Source organism: Hydractinia symbiolongicarpus, chromosome 7 (genome assembly GCF_029227915.1).
Source record: "Hydractinia symbiolongicarpus strain clone_291-10 chromosome 7, HSymV2.1, whole genome shotgun sequence".
NCBI lineage: Eukaryota > Metazoa > Cnidaria > Hydrozoa > Anthoathecata > Hydractiniidae > Hydractinia > Hydractinia symbiolongicarpus.
The window spans coordinates 9,662,941-9,683,863 of record NC_079881.1 but is presented as its reverse complement, the minus strand read 5'-3'; the positions used below and the strand labels follow the sequence as shown (position 1 = coordinate 9,683,863).

General features: G+C 37.1%; 1 protein-coding gene and 14 non-coding genes across 15 annotated transcripts; 3 read left to right on the top strand and 12 right to left on the bottom strand.

Moving 5' to 3' along the window:
- Positions 1 to 11: 11 nt before the first annotated feature.
- Trnav-uac (transfer RNA valine (anticodon UAC)) lies at positions 12 to 84 on the bottom strand. The gene has a single exon. It is a non-coding gene; the product is annotated as a tRNA-Val (tRNA).
- Positions 85 to 175: 91 nt separating this feature from the next.
- Positions 176 to 248, top strand: Trnav-cac (transfer RNA valine (anticodon CAC)). Its single transcript has one exon. It is a non-coding gene; the product is annotated as a tRNA-Val (tRNA).
- A 544-nt stretch (positions 249 to 792) lies between these two features.
- Positions 793 to 865, top strand: Trnag-ccc (transfer RNA glycine (anticodon CCC)). Its single transcript has one exon. It is a non-coding gene; the product is annotated as a tRNA-Gly (tRNA).
- A 268-nt stretch (positions 866 to 1,133) lies between these two features.
- Trnaq-cug (transfer RNA glutamine (anticodon CUG)) lies at positions 1,134 to 1,205 on the bottom strand. The gene has a single exon. It is a non-coding gene; the product is annotated as a tRNA-Gln (tRNA).
- A 340-nt stretch (positions 1,206 to 1,545) lies between these two features.
- Positions 1,546 to 1,618, bottom strand: Trnak-cuu (transfer RNA lysine (anticodon CUU)). Its single transcript has one exon. It is a non-coding gene; the product is annotated as a tRNA-Lys (tRNA).
- A 243-nt stretch (positions 1,619 to 1,861) lies between these two features.
- Trnav-aac (transfer RNA valine (anticodon AAC)) lies at positions 1,862 to 1,934 on the bottom strand. Its single transcript has one exon. It is a non-coding gene; the product is annotated as a tRNA-Val (tRNA).
- Positions 1,935 to 2,478: 544 nt separating this feature from the next.
- Trnav-aac (transfer RNA valine (anticodon AAC)) lies at positions 2,479 to 2,551 on the bottom strand. Its single transcript has one exon. It is a non-coding gene; the product is annotated as a tRNA-Val (tRNA).
- Positions 2,552 to 2,983: 432 nt separating this feature from the next.
- Positions 2,984 to 3,055, bottom strand: Trnaq-cug (transfer RNA glutamine (anticodon CUG)). Its single transcript has one exon. It is a non-coding gene; the product is annotated as a tRNA-Gln (tRNA).
- A 40-nt stretch (positions 3,056 to 3,095) lies between these two features.
- Trnav-aac (transfer RNA valine (anticodon AAC)) lies at positions 3,096 to 3,168 on the bottom strand. The gene has a single exon. It is a non-coding gene; the product is annotated as a tRNA-Val (tRNA).
- A 544-nt stretch (positions 3,169 to 3,712) lies between these two features.
- Positions 3,713 to 3,785, bottom strand: Trnav-aac (transfer RNA valine (anticodon AAC)). Its single transcript has one exon. It is a non-coding gene; the product is annotated as a tRNA-Val (tRNA).
- Positions 3,786 to 4,217: 432 nt separating this feature from the next.
- Trnaq-cug (transfer RNA glutamine (anticodon CUG)) lies at positions 4,218 to 4,289 on the bottom strand. Its single transcript has one exon. It is a non-coding gene; the product is annotated as a tRNA-Gln (tRNA).
- Positions 4,290 to 5,012: 723 nt separating this feature from the next.
- Trnam-cau (transfer RNA methionine (anticodon CAU)) lies at positions 5,013 to 5,085 on the bottom strand. Its single transcript has one exon. It is a non-coding gene; the product is annotated as a tRNA-Met (tRNA).
- Positions 5,086 to 5,328: 243 nt separating this feature from the next.
- On the bottom strand, positions 5,329 to 5,401 carry Trnav-aac (transfer RNA valine (anticodon AAC)). The gene has a single exon. It is a non-coding gene; the product is annotated as a tRNA-Val (tRNA).
- Positions 5,402 to 5,492: 91 nt separating this feature from the next.
- Positions 5,493 to 5,565, top strand: Trnav-cac (transfer RNA valine (anticodon CAC)). The gene has a single exon. It is a non-coding gene; the product is annotated as a tRNA-Val (tRNA).
- Positions 5,566 to 9,707: 4,142 nt separating this feature from the next.
- LOC130649310 (claudin domain-containing protein 2-like) lies at positions 9,708 to 11,035 on the bottom strand. The gene is made up of 2 exons (XM_057455569.1): positions 10,875 to 11,035; positions 9,708 to 10,529 (listed from the first exon to the last, which is right to left on the bottom strand). The coding sequence occupies exon 2, from the start codon at positions 10,511 to 10,513 to the stop codon at positions 10,019 to 10,021; it is 495 nt and encodes a 164-aa protein (XP_057311552.1). The 5' UTR covers positions 10,514 to 10,529; positions 10,875 to 11,035; the 3' UTR covers positions 9,708 to 10,018.
- Between the last annotated feature and the right edge of the window lie 9,888 nt (positions 11,036 to 20,923).

Genomic DNA, 20,923 nt, shown 5'->3' with positions numbered 1-20,923 from the left:
GGAAACATCAATGATTCCGCCCGGGCTCGAACCGGGGACCTTGCGCGTGTAAAGCGCACGTGATAACCACTACACTACGGAATCTGGCAACTAACAAGCGACATGTTTTTGCTTTTTTCTCTAGCTATTTTAGCCTTGTATTGCTTTCCTTCGTCATAGGTTCCAAAATTCATTGGATTCCGTAGTGTAGCGGTTATCACGTACGCTTCACACGCGCAAGGTCCCCGGTTCGAGCCCGGGCGGAATCATTGTTGAGTTGCTAGTTTTGTAATAGGCGTCAAACATTTGATTCACTGCGGCTTTTAAAAGCCTTGTCCTGTGTGAGGATCGAACTCACGACCTTCAGATTATGAGACTGACGCGCTGCCTACTGCGCTAACAAGGCACTGTGCCCTAATCCGATGCATTTCAGAAGAACGTTGTTATTACAATGTCTTCTTACAAATGACTAAAATATTTGAAGTGCCGTTGCTTCCAAACGCCCAATAGGTGCTTCCGAGGCACAACTAACGGCACAGGTTCAACCTAGAATTGAACTCGGATCGCAGAATTCAGAGTCCTGAGTGCTAACCATTACACCATGGAACCTACAGAGGCTCTTCCGAGGTTCGCTTCGCGGAAACATCAATGATTCCGCCCGTGCTCGAACCGGGGACCTTGCGCGAGTTAAGCGCACGTGATAACCACTACACTACGGAATCTGGCAACTAACAAGCGACATGTTTTTGCTTTTTTCTCTAGCTATTTTAGCCTTGTATTGCTTTCCTTCGTCATAGGTTCCAAAATTCATTTGATTCCGTAATGTAGCGGTTATCACGTGCGCTTCCCACGCGCAAGGTCCCCGGTTCGAGCCCGGGCGGAATCATTGTTGAGTTGCTAGTTTTGTAATAGGCGTCAAACATTTGATTCACTGCGGCTTTTAAAAGCCTTGCCCTGTGTGAGGATCGAACTCACGGCCTTCAGATCATGAGACTGACGCGCTGCCTACTGCGCTAACAAGGCACTGTGCCCTAATCCGATGCATTTCAGAAGAACGTTGTTATTACAATGTCTTCTTGCAAATGACTACAATATTTGAAGTGCCGTTGCTTCCAAACGCCCAATAGGTGCTTCCGAGGCACAACTAACGGCACAGGTTCCACCGAGACTTGAACTCGGATCGCAGGATTCAGAGTCCTGAGTGCTAACCATTACACCATGGAACCTACAGAGGCTTTTCCGAGGTTCGCTTCGCGAAAACATCAATAATTCCGCCCGTGCTCGAACCGGGGATCTTGCGCGTGTTAAGCGCACGTGATAACCACTACACTACGGAATCTGGCAACTAACAAGCGACATGTTTTTGCTTTTTTCTCTAGCTATTTTAGCCTTGTATTGCTTTCCTTCGTCATAGGTTCCCAAATTCATTGGATTCCGTAGTGTAGCGGTTATCACGTGCGCTTCACACGCGCAAGTTCCCCGGTTGGAGCCCGGGCGGAATAATTGTTGAGTTGCTAGTTTTGTAATAGGCGTCAAACATTGATTCACTGCGGCTTTTAAAAGCCTTGCCCTGTGTGAGGATCGAACTCACGACCTTCAGATTAAGAGACTGACGCGCTGCCTACTGCGCTAACAAGGCACTGTGCCCTAATTCGATGCATTTCAGAAGAACATTGTTATTACAATATCTTCTTGCAAATGACTAAAATATTTGAAGTGCCGTTGCTTCCAAACGCCCAATAGGTGCTTCCGAGGCACAACTAACGGCAAAGGTTCCACCGAGACTTGAACTCGGATGGTAGGATTCAGAGTCCTGAGTGCTAACCATTACACCATGGAACCTACAGAGGCTCTTCCGAGGTTCGCTTCGCGGAAACATCAATGATTCCGCCCGGGCTCGAACCGGGGACCTTGCGCGTGTTAAGCGCTCGTGATAACCACTACACTACGGAATCTGGCAACTAACAAGCGACATGTTTTTGCTTTTTTCTCTAGCTATTTTAGCCTTGTATTGCTTTCCTTCGTCATCGGTTCCAAAATTCATTGGAATCCGTAGTGTAGCGGTTATCACGTGCGCTTTACACGCGCAAGTTCCTCGGTTCGAGCCCGGGCGGAATCATTGTTGAGTTGCTAGTTTTGTAATAGGCGTCAAACATTTGATTCACTGCGGCTTTTAAAAGCCTTGCCCTGTGTGAGGATCGAACTCACGACTTTCAGATTATGAGACTGACGCGCTGTCTACTGCGCTAACAAGGCACTGTGCCCTAATCCGATGCATTTCAGAAGAACGTTGTTATTACAATGTCTTCTTGCAAATGACTAAAATATTTGAAGTGCCGTTGCTTCCAAACGCCCAATAGGTGCTTCCGAGGCACAACTAACGGCACAGGTTCCATCGAGACTTGAACTCGGATCGCAGGATTCAGAGTCCTGAGTTCTAACCATTACACCATGGAACCTACAGAGGCTCTTCCGAGGTTCGCTTCGCGGAAACATCAATGATTCCACCCGGGCTCGAACCGGGGACCTTGCGCGTGTTAAGCGCACGTGATAACCACTACACTACGGAATCTGGCAACTAACAAGCGACATGTTTTTGCTTTTTTCTCTAGCTACTTTAGCCTTGTATTGCTTTCCTTCGTCATCGGTTCCAAAATTCATTGGAATCCGTAGTGTAGCGGTTATCACGTGCGCTTCACTCGCGCAAGGTCCCCGGTTCGAGCCCGGGCGGAATCATTGTTGAGTTGCTAGTTTTGTAATAGGCGTCAAACATTTGATTCACTGCGGCTTTTAAAAGCCTTGCCCTGTGTGAGAATCGAACTCACGGCCTTCAGATCATGAGACTGACGCGCTGTCTACTGCGCTAACAAGGCACTGTGCCCTAATCCGATGCATTTCAGAAGAACGTTGTTATTACAATGTCTTCTTGCAAATGACTAAAATATTTGAAGTGCCGTTGCTTCCAAACGCCCAATAGGTGCTTCCGAGGCACAACTAACGGCACAGGTTCCACCGAGACTTGAACTCGGATCGCAGGATTCAGAGTCCTGAGTGCTACCCATTACACCATGGAACCTACAGAGGCTTTTCCGAGGTTCGCTTCGCGGAAACATCAATGATTCCGCCCGTGCTCGAACCGGGGACCTTGCGCGTGTTAAGCGCACGTGATAACCACTACACTACGGAATCTGGCAACTAACAAGCGACATGTTTTTGCTTTTTTCTCTAGCTATTTTAGCCTTGTATTGCCTTCCTTTGTCATAGGTTCCCAAATTCATTGAATTTCGTAGTGTAGCGGTTATCACGTGCGCTTTACACGCGCAAGTTCCTCGGTTCGAGCCCGGGCGGAATCATTGTTGAGTTGCTAGTTTTGTAATAGGCGTCAAACATTTGATTCACTGCGGCTTTTAAAAGCCTTGCCCTGTGTGAGGATCGAACTCACGACTTTCAGATTATGAGACTGACGCGCTGTCTACTGCGCTAACAAGGCACTGTGCCCTAATCCGATGCATTTTAGAAGAACGTTGTTATTACAATGTCTTCTTGCAAATGACTAAAATATTTGAAGTGCCGTTGCTTCCAAACGCCCAATAGGTGCTTCCGAGGCACAACTAACGGCACAGGTTCCATCGAGACTTGAACTCGGATGGCAGGATTCAGAGTCCTGAGTGCTAACCATTACACCATGGAACCTACAGAGGCTCTTCCGAGGTTCGCTTCGCGGAAACATCAATGATTCCACCCGGGCTCGAACCGGGGACCTTGCGCGTGTTAAGCGCACGTGATAACCACTACACTACGGAATCTGGCAACTAACAAGCGACATGTTTTTGCTTTTTTCTCTAGCTATTTTAGCCTTGTATTGCTTTCCTTCGTCATCGGTTCCAAAATTCATTGGAATCCGTAGTGTAGCGGTTATCACGTGCGCTTTACACGCGCAAGTTCCTCGGTTCGAGCCCGGGCGGAATCATTGTTGAGTTGCTAGTTTTGTAATAGGCGTCAAACATCTGATTCACTGCGGCTTTTAAAAGCCTTGCCCTGTGTGAGGATCGAACTCACGACTTTCAGATTATGAGACTGACGCGCTGTCTACTGCGCTAACAAGGCACTGTGCCCTAATCCGATGCATTTCAGAAGAACGTTGTTATTACAATGTCTTCTTGCAAATGACTAAAATATTTGAAGTGCCGTTGCTTCCAAACGCCCAATAGGTGCTTCCGAGGCACAACTAACGGCACAGGTTCCACCGAGACTTGAACTCGGATCGCAGGATTCAGAGTCCTGAGTGCTAACCATTACACCATGGAACCTACAGAGGCTCTTCCGAGGTTCGCTTCACACGCGCAAGGTCCCCGGTTTGAGCCCGGGCGGAATCATTGTTGAGTTGCTAGTTTTGTAATAGGCGTCAAACATTTGATTCACTGCGGCTTTTAAAAGCCTTGCCCGGTGTGAGGATCGAACTCACGACCTTCAGATTATGAGACTGACGCGCTGCCTACTGCGCTAACAAGGCACTGTGCCCGCTGTCATTACAATGTCTTCTTGCAAATGACTAAAATATTTGAAGTGCCGTTGCTTCCAAACGCCCAATAGGTGCTTCCGAGGCACAAATAACGGCACAGGTTCCACCGAGACTTGAACTCGGATAGCAGGATTCAGAGTCCTGAGTGCTAACCATTACACCATGGAAACTACAGAGGCTCTTCCGAGGTTCGCTTCGCGGAAACATCAATGATTCCGCCCGGGCTCGAGCCGGGGACCTTGCGCGTGTTAAGAGCACGTGATAACCACTACACTACGGAATCTGGCAACTAACAAGCGACATGCTTTTGCTTTTTTCTCTAGCTATTTTAGCCTTGTATTGCTTTCCTTCGTCATAGGTTCCAAAATTCATTGGATTCCGTAGTGTAGCAGTTATCACGTGCGCTTCACGCGCGCAAGGTCCCCGGTTCGAGCCCGGGCGGAATCATTGTTGAGTTGCTAGTTTTGTAATAGCCGTCAAACATTTGATTCACTGCGGCTTTTAAAAGCCTTGCCCTGTGTGAGGATCGAACTCACGACCTTCAGATTATGAGACTGACGCGCTGCCTACTGCGCTAACAAGGCACTGTGCCCTAATCCGATGCATTTCAGAAGAACGTTGTTATTACAATGTCTTCTTGAAAATGACTAAAATATTTGAAGTGCTGTTGCTTCCAAAAGCCCAATAGGTGCTTCCGAGCCACAACTAACGGCACAGGTTCCACCGAGACTTGAACTCGGATCGCAGGATTCAGAGTCCTGAGTGCTAACCATTACACCATGGAAACTACAGAGGCTCTTCCGAGGTTCGCTTCGCGGAAACATCAATGATTCCGCCCGGGCTCGAACCGGGGACCTTGCGCGTGTTAAGCGCACGTGATAACCACTACACTACGGAATCTGGAAACTAAAATGCGACATGTTTTTGCTTTTTTCTCTAGCTATTTTAGCCTTGTATTGCTTTCCTTCGTCATAGGTTCCAAAATTCATTGGATTCCGTAGTGTAGCGGTTATCACGTGCGCTTCACACGCGCAAGGTCCCCGGTTCGAGCCCGGGCGGAATCATTGTTGAGTTGCTAGTTTTGTAATAGGCGTCAAACATTTGATTCACTGCGGCTTTTAAAAGCCTTGCCCTGTGTGTGGATCAAACTCACAACCTTCAGATTATGAGACTGACGCGCTGCCTACTGCGCTAACAAGGCACTGTGCCCTAATCCGATGCATTTCAGAAGAACGTTGTTATTACAATGTCTTCTTGCAAATGACTAAAATATTTGAAGTGCCGTTGCTTCCAAACGCCCCGAATAAGCTTTCATCTATCTTAAAAATTTAAGGAGCGAAATCTTAATTGGAACTACTGTATGTAGACATCAATTTAAACATTGTGGCGTTAATCTACCCCTCTTGTATCATTTCAATAATCCCTTTAATAATAGCCACATTTTGTCTGAGTATCCGCGAAAGACGCGTCCTGTTACGGAAACACGAATTTTTTAAAATGCGCACCAACACCATATGCGATATATTTTTACCGACTTTGTTTTGACTGCTCGCGCGTAGTATACCAATCACGACGCCTGATTCTTTGGAAAACAATCCAGGATTTTTTTTGCTTAAAAAAACAATCCAAGATCTTTGCAGCTGGACGAACGAAGGCCATTTTGATTTTGAAATAGGTCATGTGGGGTCAGTGTGTGATGTTTTTAGGCCTGTTTGACTTTTTTTATTTTCTGAAAGCTTTATATATTTGTAATATTTTTTTCTGTTTGTTTTCAATGTTAACATAAATATACTATCACGTTCTTTAGCCATATACAGATCTTAAACGCACTAATTTGAAGACTTTTGGCTAGGAACGACGATTTTGCTGCCTGGCTAGCCATCTAGAGCCTTACTTATTCCTATTTTGTATGGTACTAGTCGGGGGGTCCGGTGTTGCACGCCAGGTAAGCCTTAAATAAAAGTGTTACCCAGCATTTAAAAACTCTGTGGCGAAATTAATAAGAACCGTAAACTGTGCCACACATTCAGGTGGTGCACTTTAGTACAGGTATACATGTGTTGGTGAAAGTTCACAAATGAGTGTTACTCCGGACAGCGCCCCATTTTTTACCTTAGTACAGGTAAACAAAGTCGCGCCTTCATGTAGGTATAATACCTTTTTCCAAAAAAAAACTTTATCGCAACTTCGGTTTAACAGAAACACAGGAAACAGCCCGTCGTTAACATTGGAATGAGCACTTAGTACAGGTAAACCGTGTTGCATGAGTATATAGGCATAACACCATTTTTTAAAAAACGTAATCGCGACTTTGGTTAAAAAAAAGGCAGGAAACCGTCTGCCGTTATTCTGTTCAGTTAAAAAAGTACTCAGCAATTTTATTTTGCAGCATAAGTTTTCATATAAATAATATAATTGGTAGTTGCCTAACTGCATTGATTTAGCATAAGAATTAAGAATTGTGTTGCAGCCAAACAATGCATTTGGCTTCTTTCACTTTTAATCCAGAGGCAGCTAAAGAAAGCTAGATAAACAGAACTTTGACATAAAAATAAATAATATTGGCTAGGTTAAATAGTGACAATATATTTATTTTCACATTTAAGATCATATAGATAACAAATATCACAAAATAAAAAGCTTTTAGAAGACAAAAAGGCCTTCAACCCACTGGCCACGACCACTTTCAAAACCAACATGGCCTTCATCATCATGTTGCTTCGTTGGTATCACCAGGCCACGGAAATATTGGATTGGTGCTTCGAAGAATTAGGCGTTTTGATTGGTATGCTACGTGCGAGTGGTCAAAACAAAGTAATAAAACTGTTAGTAAAACTGTCCTATTTGTTTTCTATGACTCCCGAGCGGAATTGATGATTGAGATCACGGGGGTAATTATTATTAAAAATGGCGTATTTAAATAATGCGTTCGTTTCAATCACCTATTTTATTTATTTAATTAAGGCTGGTAAATTAAAATAATTATTTTTTTTATGGAAATAAATTAATTTCTCGAATACATTTTAATCAATAATAAGGTTTTTGATTAAAAAAAACCCTGGCTTTTAAAAATTGTGGAAAGATCAAAGGAATATTGGTAGCCATTTTGCGTAACGGACAGACATATACGGGTATTATAATATAGATTAGAGCTTTTTATCCTAGCCAACATTTAGTTGTAGACTATATCTTTGGCTAAAAAGTGAAAGTATAAAAATGCAGTTTGGCTATAACAATGTTTTTAAGCAATATTTCTTATGCTAAATGTTTCTGCAACTAAAATGGCTAAGCGATTGTCTTAGCTGGACAGGAACGACATGTTATTCCTTGTTTTATTTGAAACCGAAGTTGCAATACAGTTTTTTGGAAAAGAGTAATACTCCTAATACGCCTGTTCAACTTTGTTTAAACATAGAGATACAATAAAACAGATATATATTATATCTCCATGGTTTAACCGTACTAAACGCTTAGTGTTAACAAAGGGCTGTTTTTTAGAGATTGTTGTTAAGCCTATGTGCCTGTACTAAGTGGTCAGCCCACTGTGACAGTTAATTTTTAAAAATAGAAATCACGGCTGCACGGATTTAAAAGGGTATTATCCCTTTACGCCTGTACAACACCGTTTAACTGTATTAACTTATCAACTGTACTAAGCGCTCAGCCCGGTGTCACGATTTACTTTTTAACTTTTACAAAAACTTATTCCTCAAAATAAAATCATATTGACCGATTGTTTTTGCTATGACAGGGTAACAACGGTTATGATGATGTTCTGTCCCCTTCAAGGAAAAAATACTTGTCTACTTGCGACAGCGAAAACGCAAACGAAAAACACTTAAGTGGCGATTAGTTTCTTCTCACAAAAGGAAAATATTTCGACTTAAGTAAATGGTTTTAATAATAACAAAGCAATTTAGTACTAAAAGAACACCTGTGAGTATAAAAACTTTAAAAAATAAAATGCAGTCTAGTATTACAACCTAAAGGTCAGCGCAAATACGTCACACTTTTCATCAAACTCCATCAAACTAGCGAGTTTGATGAAAATTTTGATGCATTTCAGTTGGACCATCAAATACGATTTTTTCGAAAAAATGAGAAAAGAAGAAAAAAGTTGAGTTTGATGAAGTTTGATCGCGATCAAACTTTTCATCAAACAAAACGGGTTAATCAAACCGAGTTTTGCTGTTTGATGGCTGTTTGACGCGTTTGAGTCAAATTTCATCAAACAGTAATTTTTAATGACCGCGATGAGTGCAAAAAACATCAACAGTGAAGGGCCTTTCGAACGTTTCGGACGTCTTTCGAACATTTTTGACATTCGAATACTGCTTTTAATATTCCAAAACAAAAAACATATGCTCATTCGTTCATTCATTGAACGTTGAACAAGACAAAATGGCAACGTCAGAAAGTGAAACAGAGATCAAAAATGGCGATTTGTTTGCCAGAAAAAAGAAAGAGAAGAAGAAAACGGCTGCTAAAAACCAAAAAAGAACTAAAGCTAAAAGTTGATGATAAAGCCAAGGTCGCCAAAGATTAGACAGATGAACCAACTTCTGAACTCATCGAATTGCTTGAATTCAACCCTTTGTTTTATCAGCCGCCATTTTGAAATTTTCTAAATGAATAGGTCTTCATTTCGAATGTTTTGATAAAACGTGTTTGACGAGTTGACGCAAATGGAAAATTCGATTTTATCAAACATTCCCAGTTTGATAAAATTTTCATCAAGAAGTTTAATGAGCTGTTTGATGAACAGTTTGACGCATTTGCACCCGTCTTAATCGGTAGCCAGTGAATAGATTCACGGGTTTGCCGTCCCTTACATATTTCATTTCATGTTTCCGTAACACAACTTTTTTCTCGGGCGCAAGACAGACGGAATATGGCTATTATTAGACGTGCAATAGTCTTATAATACAAAGGCAAGTCGCTTTCATGGTACGCAAACAGAGAAAAAGAAACTTTTTCAGATAGACTTAATGTTAAAACTACGATAATAAATCTAATCGAATAACGAATTTTGAAAGTTTTTGTTTTATATTTTACAGATTGTTAAGTGACAGGGAAACTCGATGCCGCGAATATTGCTTCTTAAATCCGAAATAAAAAAAACTGACAAGTACAATTTTCAAGGAGTACTGCCACATCCGCCCTAGCTTAAGATAATTTGTGTGCATAAAAAAAAGATGACTCAGCATTATATCGTACTTCAATTTTATTCACAAAATCACAATTTAATAAGGAATTTTACAAATTGTTTGTTTGTGAAACCTCTAGGTTTTAGATCTTTTCGTCAATTACCGCTAATTGCACTTACAGAATGTTCAAACGAAACTAAAATATAACTGGACTATGGTCTTAATAACGTTGACGTTTTGCGGTTAATGCGAAGTTGTTTGTCTTGTATGCGAGCCAAGAATGGTAGAATGCTAGAGAACCGAGTACAAAGTTAGAGGGGACAATGTTTTAAAATATTTTTCATGTAATTTTCAATTCGCAAAACAAAATTTATATAGGTGTGTATTCTTCATCTCCTCGTCGAAGCACCACTCCTATGAAACCTGATACAAAAGCAGCTGTAAATCCCATCCAACCAAAGTGATATCCCCAACTGTATTTGATGTTGCCGGGGAAAGTGAGCTTCTTTTCGGTTGAATATACTACCATGGCAATCATTTCAAATACAGCAGCAGCGAATAAGCATACTATTGGCAACAAAATATTAACTCTTTTGGTTGCAACAGCAAGAACGACGAAAAGAACACTTAACCCAGTTACAATGGTCGACAGCAATGAGAAAGTTCTGGTCACCTTAAGCCAGGTTTCTACCCAATTACCATGTAGTGAGGCGCATTTGCCCGTTTGTACATAGCAGATCTTCCATAATCCGATGTGGCGATCTTCGATCTTTATCCAGGAGGCTCCACCAACCGAAATAGCTAACATGATAAAGGTTATCAGGCCAGATATAAAGAGTGCGATGTGCAGAGGTCTAGGCTTCATTTTATATGCAGTTATTCTAAAATAAGAGCAGCTTACACTTAAACTACTGGAACAAACTTATAATCTCAAATTCTTTGTTTTCTTTTCTCCAGAGGATTGCTTCATTTAATAAAAAAGACAAACAGCCATTTTCATATATTATTTCTTAAATCCTTTGATTTTGTACGTGTTCCTAAACTTTTACCCTATTCAAGTAAAATCGCGTTTCACCAAAAACAAATATTCGCCGTTGTTCCCCTATACTAGATTATCGCCTTTTGTCTAAGCAAATTTTATACAACAACGCAATCCTGTCAAGTACAAACAAAGTAAAAAAAAAGCTAGAAAACAAACGCAAAAAGAAACGTGCAAACACACTTACTTGTCCAATCCTACTTTGTCAGCTCTCCACAACGATTGATTATGAAAATCATCAGCTATACGTTTTAAGTCCTCTTAATATGCTGTAATTAGAGTTTGTTATAGCCAATGATATTCTCATTGTTAGAGAGTTATTACGTCAAAGGTTTCTTCTCTGTCACATTGTGGTTTGTAGTTGGAACTGTAAGTTCGGACAGTTTTTAAAAACGTATTATGTATTCAATGCCTGTTTTTCCAACACACTCCGATGTTCTGTTATGGAAAACTCATTGAAGTCAATTTAAAAACTTAAAGAAGAGAGTGCAAATCGATGTCAGTCATTGTATACAAATGCCATTTAAACGTCTACGGGTGAGAGTGTTTAGACAAAATATTATCAATGAGCTATTTTAAAATTATTCCTGTTTAACGAAACTAAAATTGTTTTGTAAAGGTTTTTTCGAAAACTTTTACAAACATAAACAAGACATACAACTAAAAAAATATTTATTAATAAACCAGGAAATAATTGCTGACCAAGCCGAATTTAGCTTCACGATTACATTAACCTCCTTCCGGCCAGGATAGGGGAAAGGGTGGGGGGTTTGTCTCGGAATTTTTTGTTTCTGAAATATAAAACACCATTACTGTTTTAGGGATTGCAATTTATAACTTATTATCATTTTCCGTAAGCTCTAGAATAGAATTACCGTTCGTCGTATCAGCCGTACTGTTGTCTCGCTTAAATGATAAGAACATAAAGTCACATTAATGCTTTGGCAGTTGAACAGTTTTAAAATGATCTAGCGAAAATGTACTTTTTAAAGGGGATACAACACCAGCTGTTGACTTTTTACTTTAGTGACTTACACGAAAGTCAAGGTGCGTAAACAACTGTAAAATGGTTTCTCAAATTTCCATACTTTAGTGATGACGTAACTTAATCAATAAGAGTGACAAAACCATATGATTGTCAACATATTTTTCTCTGTATTAATGCGGTTTATTACCCGGGTAAAAGGGCGGCATCGATATTTTGAAAAATCGCGCAATGTGATTGGTTAGAACTTACGTCATAGCCTGCAATATTCCACGTTATTGCCCGCTACCATAGCAAACGTGTGTAAAGTTTAAATATGGTAGCATTAAATGTAAATAAACACGGAAAAAAGTAAACAAATCGCGAAACAGAAGTGAAACTTACTTTTATCTGTTAAAGAACTCTATGTTGTAGCTATAATAAAACCTGTAATGTTGAAAAAATATATATTTTTAGTTCGAATTTACGTTCCATATGGAAATAGTTTCTATAAAGACATGGTTTCTACATCCTGCTTATAATGTTATATTTTTTGTCGTAAAATGCAGTACCCGGATAATGATCCATATATTAACTGTCTATTTCCAGCAATACCTTCGAATATTGACCTCTGTCACGTATTTCTCCGGTATTGCCCTCATAAACAGTTAATATAGGGTTAGTAGTAAATTGGTAATAATCCTACCAGACCCTATTAAACTGGTAACTTCACTAGAAAATGTGCATCTTTATTTGCTGCAAAATCCATTTGGACACAATATTCCAGATAACGTTTTTCAACTACTGAATGAACTTGGACGAGACTAAAGAACTAAGATTCTAAAAATCCAATACAAATGCAAAAAAAATCAGTACCACTTTTAATCTTTATACCATGACGATGATTTAAACGAATGTATGTACGTAAAGATACGATTGTTGATACTGCATCAATATTCTAAATAACGCCCGCATGAAAATGCAATATTCCCATGGTAGATACGCCCATATACTAAAAAACGCTCTTTTGTAACTGCAAAAATAACGTTTTTGCACCATCACGTTCGAAAGATTTTAATTATTACAGTATATGTCCGTTAATTCGAATGCCGCTTAATTCGAACTTTCCGTTATTTCGAACAAATTGCCAAGTCCCTTGAGTTTGGTTTAATAAGTACTAGTTATCGCACAGTGCCGAGAAAAATATCGGCAATATTTTTTGAGTGTTTTTATGTTCTCGTTACATACTTCACGAGCCTTCAGGCGAGTGAAATATACTAGAACATAAAAAACGAAAAAAATATCAACCGATATTTTTCGAGGGCGTGTACGATAACTTGTTTATCATATACTCGGTCTTATATCATGTTAATTTCACATAGTCGGTTGCACACTGCTTAATTATGTTCACGATATTGACAAGCATTGTTATGGGGCCCAATAAAATCACTGCAAGGTAATTTATTTCATTTATATTCATGAACTTTTAAATTATTTGAATTTATGAACTCACGTGCGATTTAGATCATTATAACAAATTATGTTCATAATAATAATATATTTTCTTTATCACCAAAAAGGTACATCTCGTTTATAAACTATTTACAGTGTTTTTTTTTGTTTTTTCTTTTTTTCTTTTATCTTATATATTCTTCCATAACTTCTTTGAAACAAAGTCAACTGTTTGTAAGGTACCAAGATAACATGCAATTTTTAATCAGTTTTATGTTTTCAATTCTTTCTACGGTTGCTGGATTATCCATAATATTAAAACGAGGAATTTTCCGCGTTATAAGAACAGTTCCAAAGTTTATGTTTGAAGCTGAGCAAATTCTAATCAAACCCGAGATGGAGGAATTTGGTGCATTGTGCTGTAGTTGATATATAGATAGTTTCTTTGTTGTCGTATTGTTCATTAATCTGATTAATGCAGCGATTTTGTTTCTGTATAGTGTGTATTTAATATATGGTATGTTCAAAGCATCGAAAAGTAAGGTCCTGCTAAACTTCGAAACATTGAATAAACATTTTATCATCATGTTTGCGTGACGTTCAAGTGATGATATAAAGGAATCAGACAGTTTACATAGTTCAAGTCCATAGGTTAGGTTTGGTATTACTTGAGAAAGAAAAATAGATTTAATTGTATTGGGATGGCAAAATCGTATTCCTGATGAAATTAAAGCATTTACTAATGCCCATGCTTCCTGTATTCGGTGTGATGAATGGGAGGACTGTAAATCGACACAGCGGTTACGATTCAACTTCCAGTGAAATCCCAAATGGACAAGAGAAGACTTAGGATAAATGATGTTGCTATCAATTTTAATTTGATGATTTGTTAAATGACTTTTTCCAGAAATAATAAATTCTGTTTTTTTGTAGTTGAATTTTATTGAATGACTTTTTCCATACTCAACGCACGTATCGATCAATTTCTGTAAACCAGAAAGGGTTGAACTCATCAGTATTATGTCATCTGCATAAGCTGTAATCGATGTACCTTCTCCTCCAATGGTGGTTCCAACATTTAGTGATTCTATTTTTAATAAGAGTTGATTGGTGTAGATGTTATATAAATAAGGTGACAAAATGGAACCTTGATGTACTCCTTGAGTAAGTTTAAATTCTGAAGATATTTGATCGAGATAAGAAACAGATGCGGTACCATTTATATATAATTTATAAATAATATTTATGACAGATGAAGGAAGATGAGTATCAGATGTCAGTTTGTTGAAAAGTGATGACCAATTACATGAATCGAATGCCTTTTCAGCGTCAAGACTGCAAATGTAAACAGTGCTTCCCTTTGAGTTGTAGGATTTGATTGTTTCATTAATAACGTATTCAGCATGAAGCGTAGACGATTTATTTTTGAAACCATATTGAGACGAAAAGCTATCTTTAATATTTGAACATTTAATAAGAATAATTGATTCCAAAATTTTTGTTACAACTGGAGTCAAACATATCCCACGGTAATTATTTGGATCCGACAGCGATTTTTTGAAAGATTTAACTAACGGTATGATAAGTGACAAAACTCGAACATATAATTATAAAAATCAGCTAGCCAGTTGACAAGATTTTCACAGTTAGATTGTGTAATGTGTTCTGCAGAAACTTTGAAAGGATCAGGAGATTTGCCCATATTTAAAACTTTAATTGCTTCCATGATATCTGCAGAAGATACGGCAAAATCCGTTTGATTAGGAGGTGGAATGAATGATGTGTTATAATTATTTGATATTCTTGGTGTGTTGAGAAGATGGTTAAAATGACATTCAAATTCTTTGGTTATTTCTTCCTTACATTCTTTGTTATTGATTTTGAACAGACGAGATGGTTATTTTTTTAAAGATTTTAATTCTTTCCAGAATTTCTGTGGATGTGTGTTTTTTAGCTTGTCGATATTGATGTATTGGTGAACTAGTTTATTGTTCTGTGCCATTTTGATGCCTTCTCTGTAAATTTTTCGAGCAAATGTATACCGATTGTAAGGTATAGATGTTAGGTCTCTTTGAAAGCCGGACGCTTTCCATTGGTTGAAATGATATGATAAGTTCCTTTTAGCTATTGTGTGGTCATTAGTCCACCAAGACTTCGGAGAAAAATGATTTTTATTGTTAGTTAAAAGGTAATCTTTATATGCCTCTTGCCTACAGGTTAACAAGGTATTGTGAAACCAATCCAGTTGATTGTTATGTTATTATGTTGAAAGGTGATATTACGAAAGCGTTCAGATATTAGATTATTATGAAAAGCTAAGAACTCTTCATTTTTCCAAACATAAGCTGGTACATAGTCTGAGTTGTTTAGAATATTATTTTATTATTATTATTATTATTATTATGTTCACCAAAAGTCATTCTCAATTCAGTAATTACTGGCAAGTGGTCACTAACGTTTATTGCCGTGGGTCGTACGATATTGCAGGACACAAGTGTGTAGAAAGTAGATTTAAACATGGCTATATGATCAATGTAAGAGGAATGATTAAGAGATAGGTGATGATATGAAAAACAGGGTCCATTTCCATAAACGACGTCTACTAATTCTAGATTGTTTTCGGTAAGAAAATCGGCAAAAGGTGACGAGTGTTGATTACGTGATGGGCTGGAACAAACCATATTGTCGTAAATATTGTTCGGAAAAGATTGAAAGTCCCCTATGATGATTAATTCTCCTTGGTTACTTTATTGATTTATTATACTATTTAAGGATGCTAGAGCTATGGTGTAATTATTTATCGATTCCCTCCCATGACATGGTGGTAGATAGACTCCTATGATTATTACAAGGTGATGACCAGTGTCTGACTTAACTGCCATTATATGTGGTTCGTCGACAAGAATGTTAGCAGAAATAAATAAATTATGACGTATGAAGAAACAATTACCACCAAAGGGTCTGCCTTGTTGGTGCTTACTAGCTGGTTGAAAAAATACTGTGTGAGATTGAACAGAATCTGTTATTAACGGTTTCTCGAGTGAGGATAGCCAGTGTTCAGATAAAAAAACAATATCATTTTGGTTTATTAAAAAGTTTATATACGATGTGTTAGATTTGAAACCATGACAGTTAAAATAACAAATATTTACGCTGTGTTGTTTGAGTAGATCAGTTTTGGCAGTCATCGTATTGATTATAGTCATTATTATTGTAATTCTTTCTTGGTTCACGGAATGGCTTGATTATGATATTAGATTCCCAGTTCTTAGGGTCAAAAAGAGTGTCCTTATCTGCTCGATTTACAGTCACTTTGAATGATTGGTTGAGTTCGTTTATTTTATTACTTGTTACATTGACAGTTTTGACATGGAGTTCCTTTTCTATGTGATTCGATAGGTCATCTGTAGATAAGTCTGGATTATTACCACCAATGAAAAGTGAAAAGGTGTGCTGGGTAGTTTTGCCAGCGATTTCCGATGTCTTGTTATTTGCAGAAGGTTTAGTTCCAAATATAACAGTTTTTTTCTTTTTCTTTCGGACTCTTTGGAAATCAGGTTGTTCATCGTAGGAGTGGTCTGAACGATTAGTTTTATCGTTTCTTTTTTCGCTTGTTGGTGATTTTGTTATTTGTAAAACGTCAGAATAAGATGGTAAATTGTTGTTTTGATTTATTATCGGTTTAATTCCCAATGTAGTAACGCTCTTTTGCAGCATTATATTTTCGATGTTTTGTTGGCTCTCAATTGGTATGGTTTTGCGCTCTTCTGTATGATTTGTTTTCATAAGAGACACGCTGCTTAATTCTGAAATATTTTTATTGCTAAGGGAAAATTTGTAATGCTTTTCGGTGGTAATTTCGATTTTCGATATTCGATCCTTTAAAAATTTGTTTTCTGCTTTTAATTCTTTCACGACGTCTAGAATTTCAGTAACCACTGAGATTAGATTAGTTTCCAACGGTGAAAGACCAAGTTGATTCTCGAGTTGCTGTTGTTGTAAGGGTGGTTTAGAGCTATTTATAACTTTTGAAATGTCATTATGAATATTACTCTCACATAAAGATAGTCCTAAAATAAATATGTCTTCACAAACGTAGGTAGCTTTGTATCTTCTACGGAGATTTTTTAATGGATCAACCTCATCTAGAAGTATTTTTGATACTTGCAGTTGGTCTGTGTTCAAAACCTCACAAAATTCGAGGAAAAGATCAGCACGAAGTTGTTGTGAAGTAGCGTCGTCTAAGGTCTTGAGCTTTAAAATTATGTCATCTTTTGGGTGCGAAAATATATCGTGTGAATGGTTAAGAAAGTCTTGTATTACTACCCCTGACGATTAAAATGTTTCCGAAGCGAAAATTTCATCCAACGACTTCGGCGCCATCTTTAGTCCTTAGTCTTGTCTTCATGTCACGCTTGAAAGAATTTGAATGGAAATAAAAACTACGAATTTTCAAAAGAATAAATTATCATTGTGAAGCCAAATAACATAGAACTCCATCGTCGTGCTATTATATAATTCTTTCGGGTTGGCTGATATAATTCAATTGTTTTCGTCACCGGTGGAGAGCGCATGCTCTATGATTAATGACTATTTAATGACTGTTGAAACAAAAGAAAATTTTCGAATCACAATTTATGTATATTTGTGAAAATAAATTCACCGACAAGTTTTCGTTTTTAAGAACATATAGGTTTTTCCTACGAATTTTCAACCAATCAAGGGAAAAATATAAGCTTTTTGCACGCTAAATCAACCAATCAAAGGAAGAATATAAGCTTTTTGCACTCTGTATAAGTAAAAATTGCACTCCTTTCTCAGTTGAAAAAACAAAATACAGCATATATTTCGTGCAGATTAGCCAATCAAGTTGCGAGAAAAACTCAAAGTATATGATAAAGTCTTATATTTTGAGTTGTTTAATTCGAACTCCGCTAATTCGAACAATTTTTTAGTCCCAATGCTACATTATGCTCGTTAATTCGAACTTTTGTGTATCGATAAATAAAATCTTATTGGAAAATTAATTTTTCATTATTCATTTTTATTGCATCATTGGTGGCAAAATTTCTTTCAATTTATCAATTAAATTGGCAATTCCAATAAAATGAAGTATACAAGGAATTTGGAGGCCTTGTCCATCGCCAAGCAAACAACGTTAAAAGATTTTCATAAAAATTTGTGGTAAAGTTGTAATAAAGTTATATTAGCATAAAACCTTAAAACGTTTTTTAAAATTCTTGTTTTTTTTTTAACTTCCGATAATCCGAACACTCGTTAATTCGAACAAATAATTTAGTCCCTTGCGTGTTCGAATTAACGGCGTACGAATTAAAGAAACATAAAAATGATTTTTTCCTAATAATTTTAAGATTATTAAGCAGTTCAACTGTAAGTTTGAAGTGGCAAGGGTGTTATTTCTGACAAACTATACGTAGGATTAAAACTTGCATCATGAAAATTGTTTGTTCTTTGACTCATTATTTGCCAATCAAATTGTTTAATTTCTGACTATTTATTTGCACACCAAATTGTTCAGCAATGTTTTAAAATTTTGGCAATCTTTGTGGCGAATATTTAAATTTGGCATTGTTTATAAAACAAACTGTATTCGACAGTTCAGGCCTCAAAATAAAAAAGTGGTATTCGATAAATGTGGGGATATTAATTTTAGGTCATTAGCCTAGATATTTCTCGAGGTGATTAATAAATCAGCCTCTGATTGCACGAAAAAGGAGAAAATGTAATAACTCCCTACCAACACCGACAGTCTTTGGTATCACTTGACTTACAATTATAGTACAACATTCTTTCTTGTACATAATTTGGCCTTATTATGCCTATAGCTTAGAGGTAAAAAGTAATTAAAGAAAAATCTATCAGTTCGCGAAAAGGAAGTTCGAAACTGTGGACAAGGACTTAATTAATAAGGACAAGAGTTAATTTCAATAAAAGTATATACATTTTGGCTCGTTAGTTTATTATGCATGTAACCAGTAAATACAAAGGCAACAACAACTTCAAAAATTAAGTGTATACGTGCCGATATTAACAGCTGTTTACTTTTTGTTTACGTTTACAATATAAACAACTTCTAAAGTTTAGTGCACGTGCAGCAATCGAACATCTGCTATTCTATACTTTTGTTTATTTACAGTAATGTACGTAGTAGAGTTTTAGGTATGTGCAGGAATAGAAGAGGTATTAAATATGGTTAAGAAAGAAGTTGTATAGGTAGTTTCAAGTATACTTTTTTTAACAGAAATAAATTCCATGCTGCGAAGAATTTTCGAAAAAAGTAATACTAACTCTTTGTAAGAGAAGGTAGGTCTGTACAGTATATATGTTGCAAGGATGTATTATCCTTTCCTTTTCTACTTCGTGTACTAAGGAGATAGCACCTGATCGATAGCGCAGCCGACAAGCGAAAGATCGTGAGTTCAAGTCAAGCTCGAACCATCATACTTGCAGCACTTGGGAAGCTAATGTACAGGGTTATACGAATTGCAAAGAGTTTTTGACTGCATAACATAAAGTTGCATACTACATCTGATAAATTTCAAATCAAAACTTATAATACAATGACAATTTAGAAATAGCTGAGAAAAATATACCGTATATATTTTATAGTGACAACCCAAAACAAAGAACGTGAGACTCTAAACACCATCAACTGTTGATAGATGTTAAAAAAATAAAAAAGGAAATTGAGAGTTTTTTGCATAAGTTCGATTTCAGAGAGTTGTAAATCTTAAAAGCACTTTGATGTCTGTTACTACTGGTTGTTTGTGCGTGTGACTCCATACATACATACATACATACATACATACATACATACATACATACATACATACATACATACATACATACATACATACATACATACATACATACATACATACATACATACATACATACATACATACATACATACATACATACATACATACATACATACATACATACATACATACATACATACATACATACATACATACATACATACATACATACATACATACATACATACATACATACATACATACATACATACATACATACATACATACATACATACATACATACATACATACATACATACATACATACATACATACATACATACATACATACATACATACATACATACATACATACATACATACATACATACATACATACATACATACATACATACACACATACATACATACATACATACATACATACATACATACATACATACATACATACATACATACATACATACATACATACATACATACATACATACATACATACATACATACATACATACATACATACATACATACATACATACATACATACATACATACATACATACATACATACATACATACATACATACATACATACATACATACATACATACATACATACATACATACATACATACATACATACATACATACATACATACATACATAAGTCGAAAAAAATTTCAGTGAAGCAATTTTTGTGTTTGTAGCCTCGACTGTGTTAAATACTAAGGTATCAAAACCTTTATGTATATTCTTTATTAACATATTATTTACACCAAAAATTATAATTTCGATCGAAATATTAGAATTCGGTAGTCATGTTCGGTATGTTTATCTGCGAAGTGTTAACTCGCATGACTTTTTCCCACAAGGTTGTCAATACTCTCAAATTTCGAGGTTGTGGCAGCTTATTTGAATGAAAGATCTTGCAAAGCAAAATGCAAAAATAAACTTAGAACTAAGTGAAAAATCAAAGGTCCTACTAATCAGGTCAATCTCTCAGCCTATGTTAGCTTC

Bases quoted from the DNA above. Each gene is read 5' to 3' on its own strand.
- LOC130649310 (XM_057455569.1), bottom strand. From the start codon at position 10,513: ATGAAGCCTAGACCTCTGCACATCGCACTCTTTATATCTGGCCTGATA.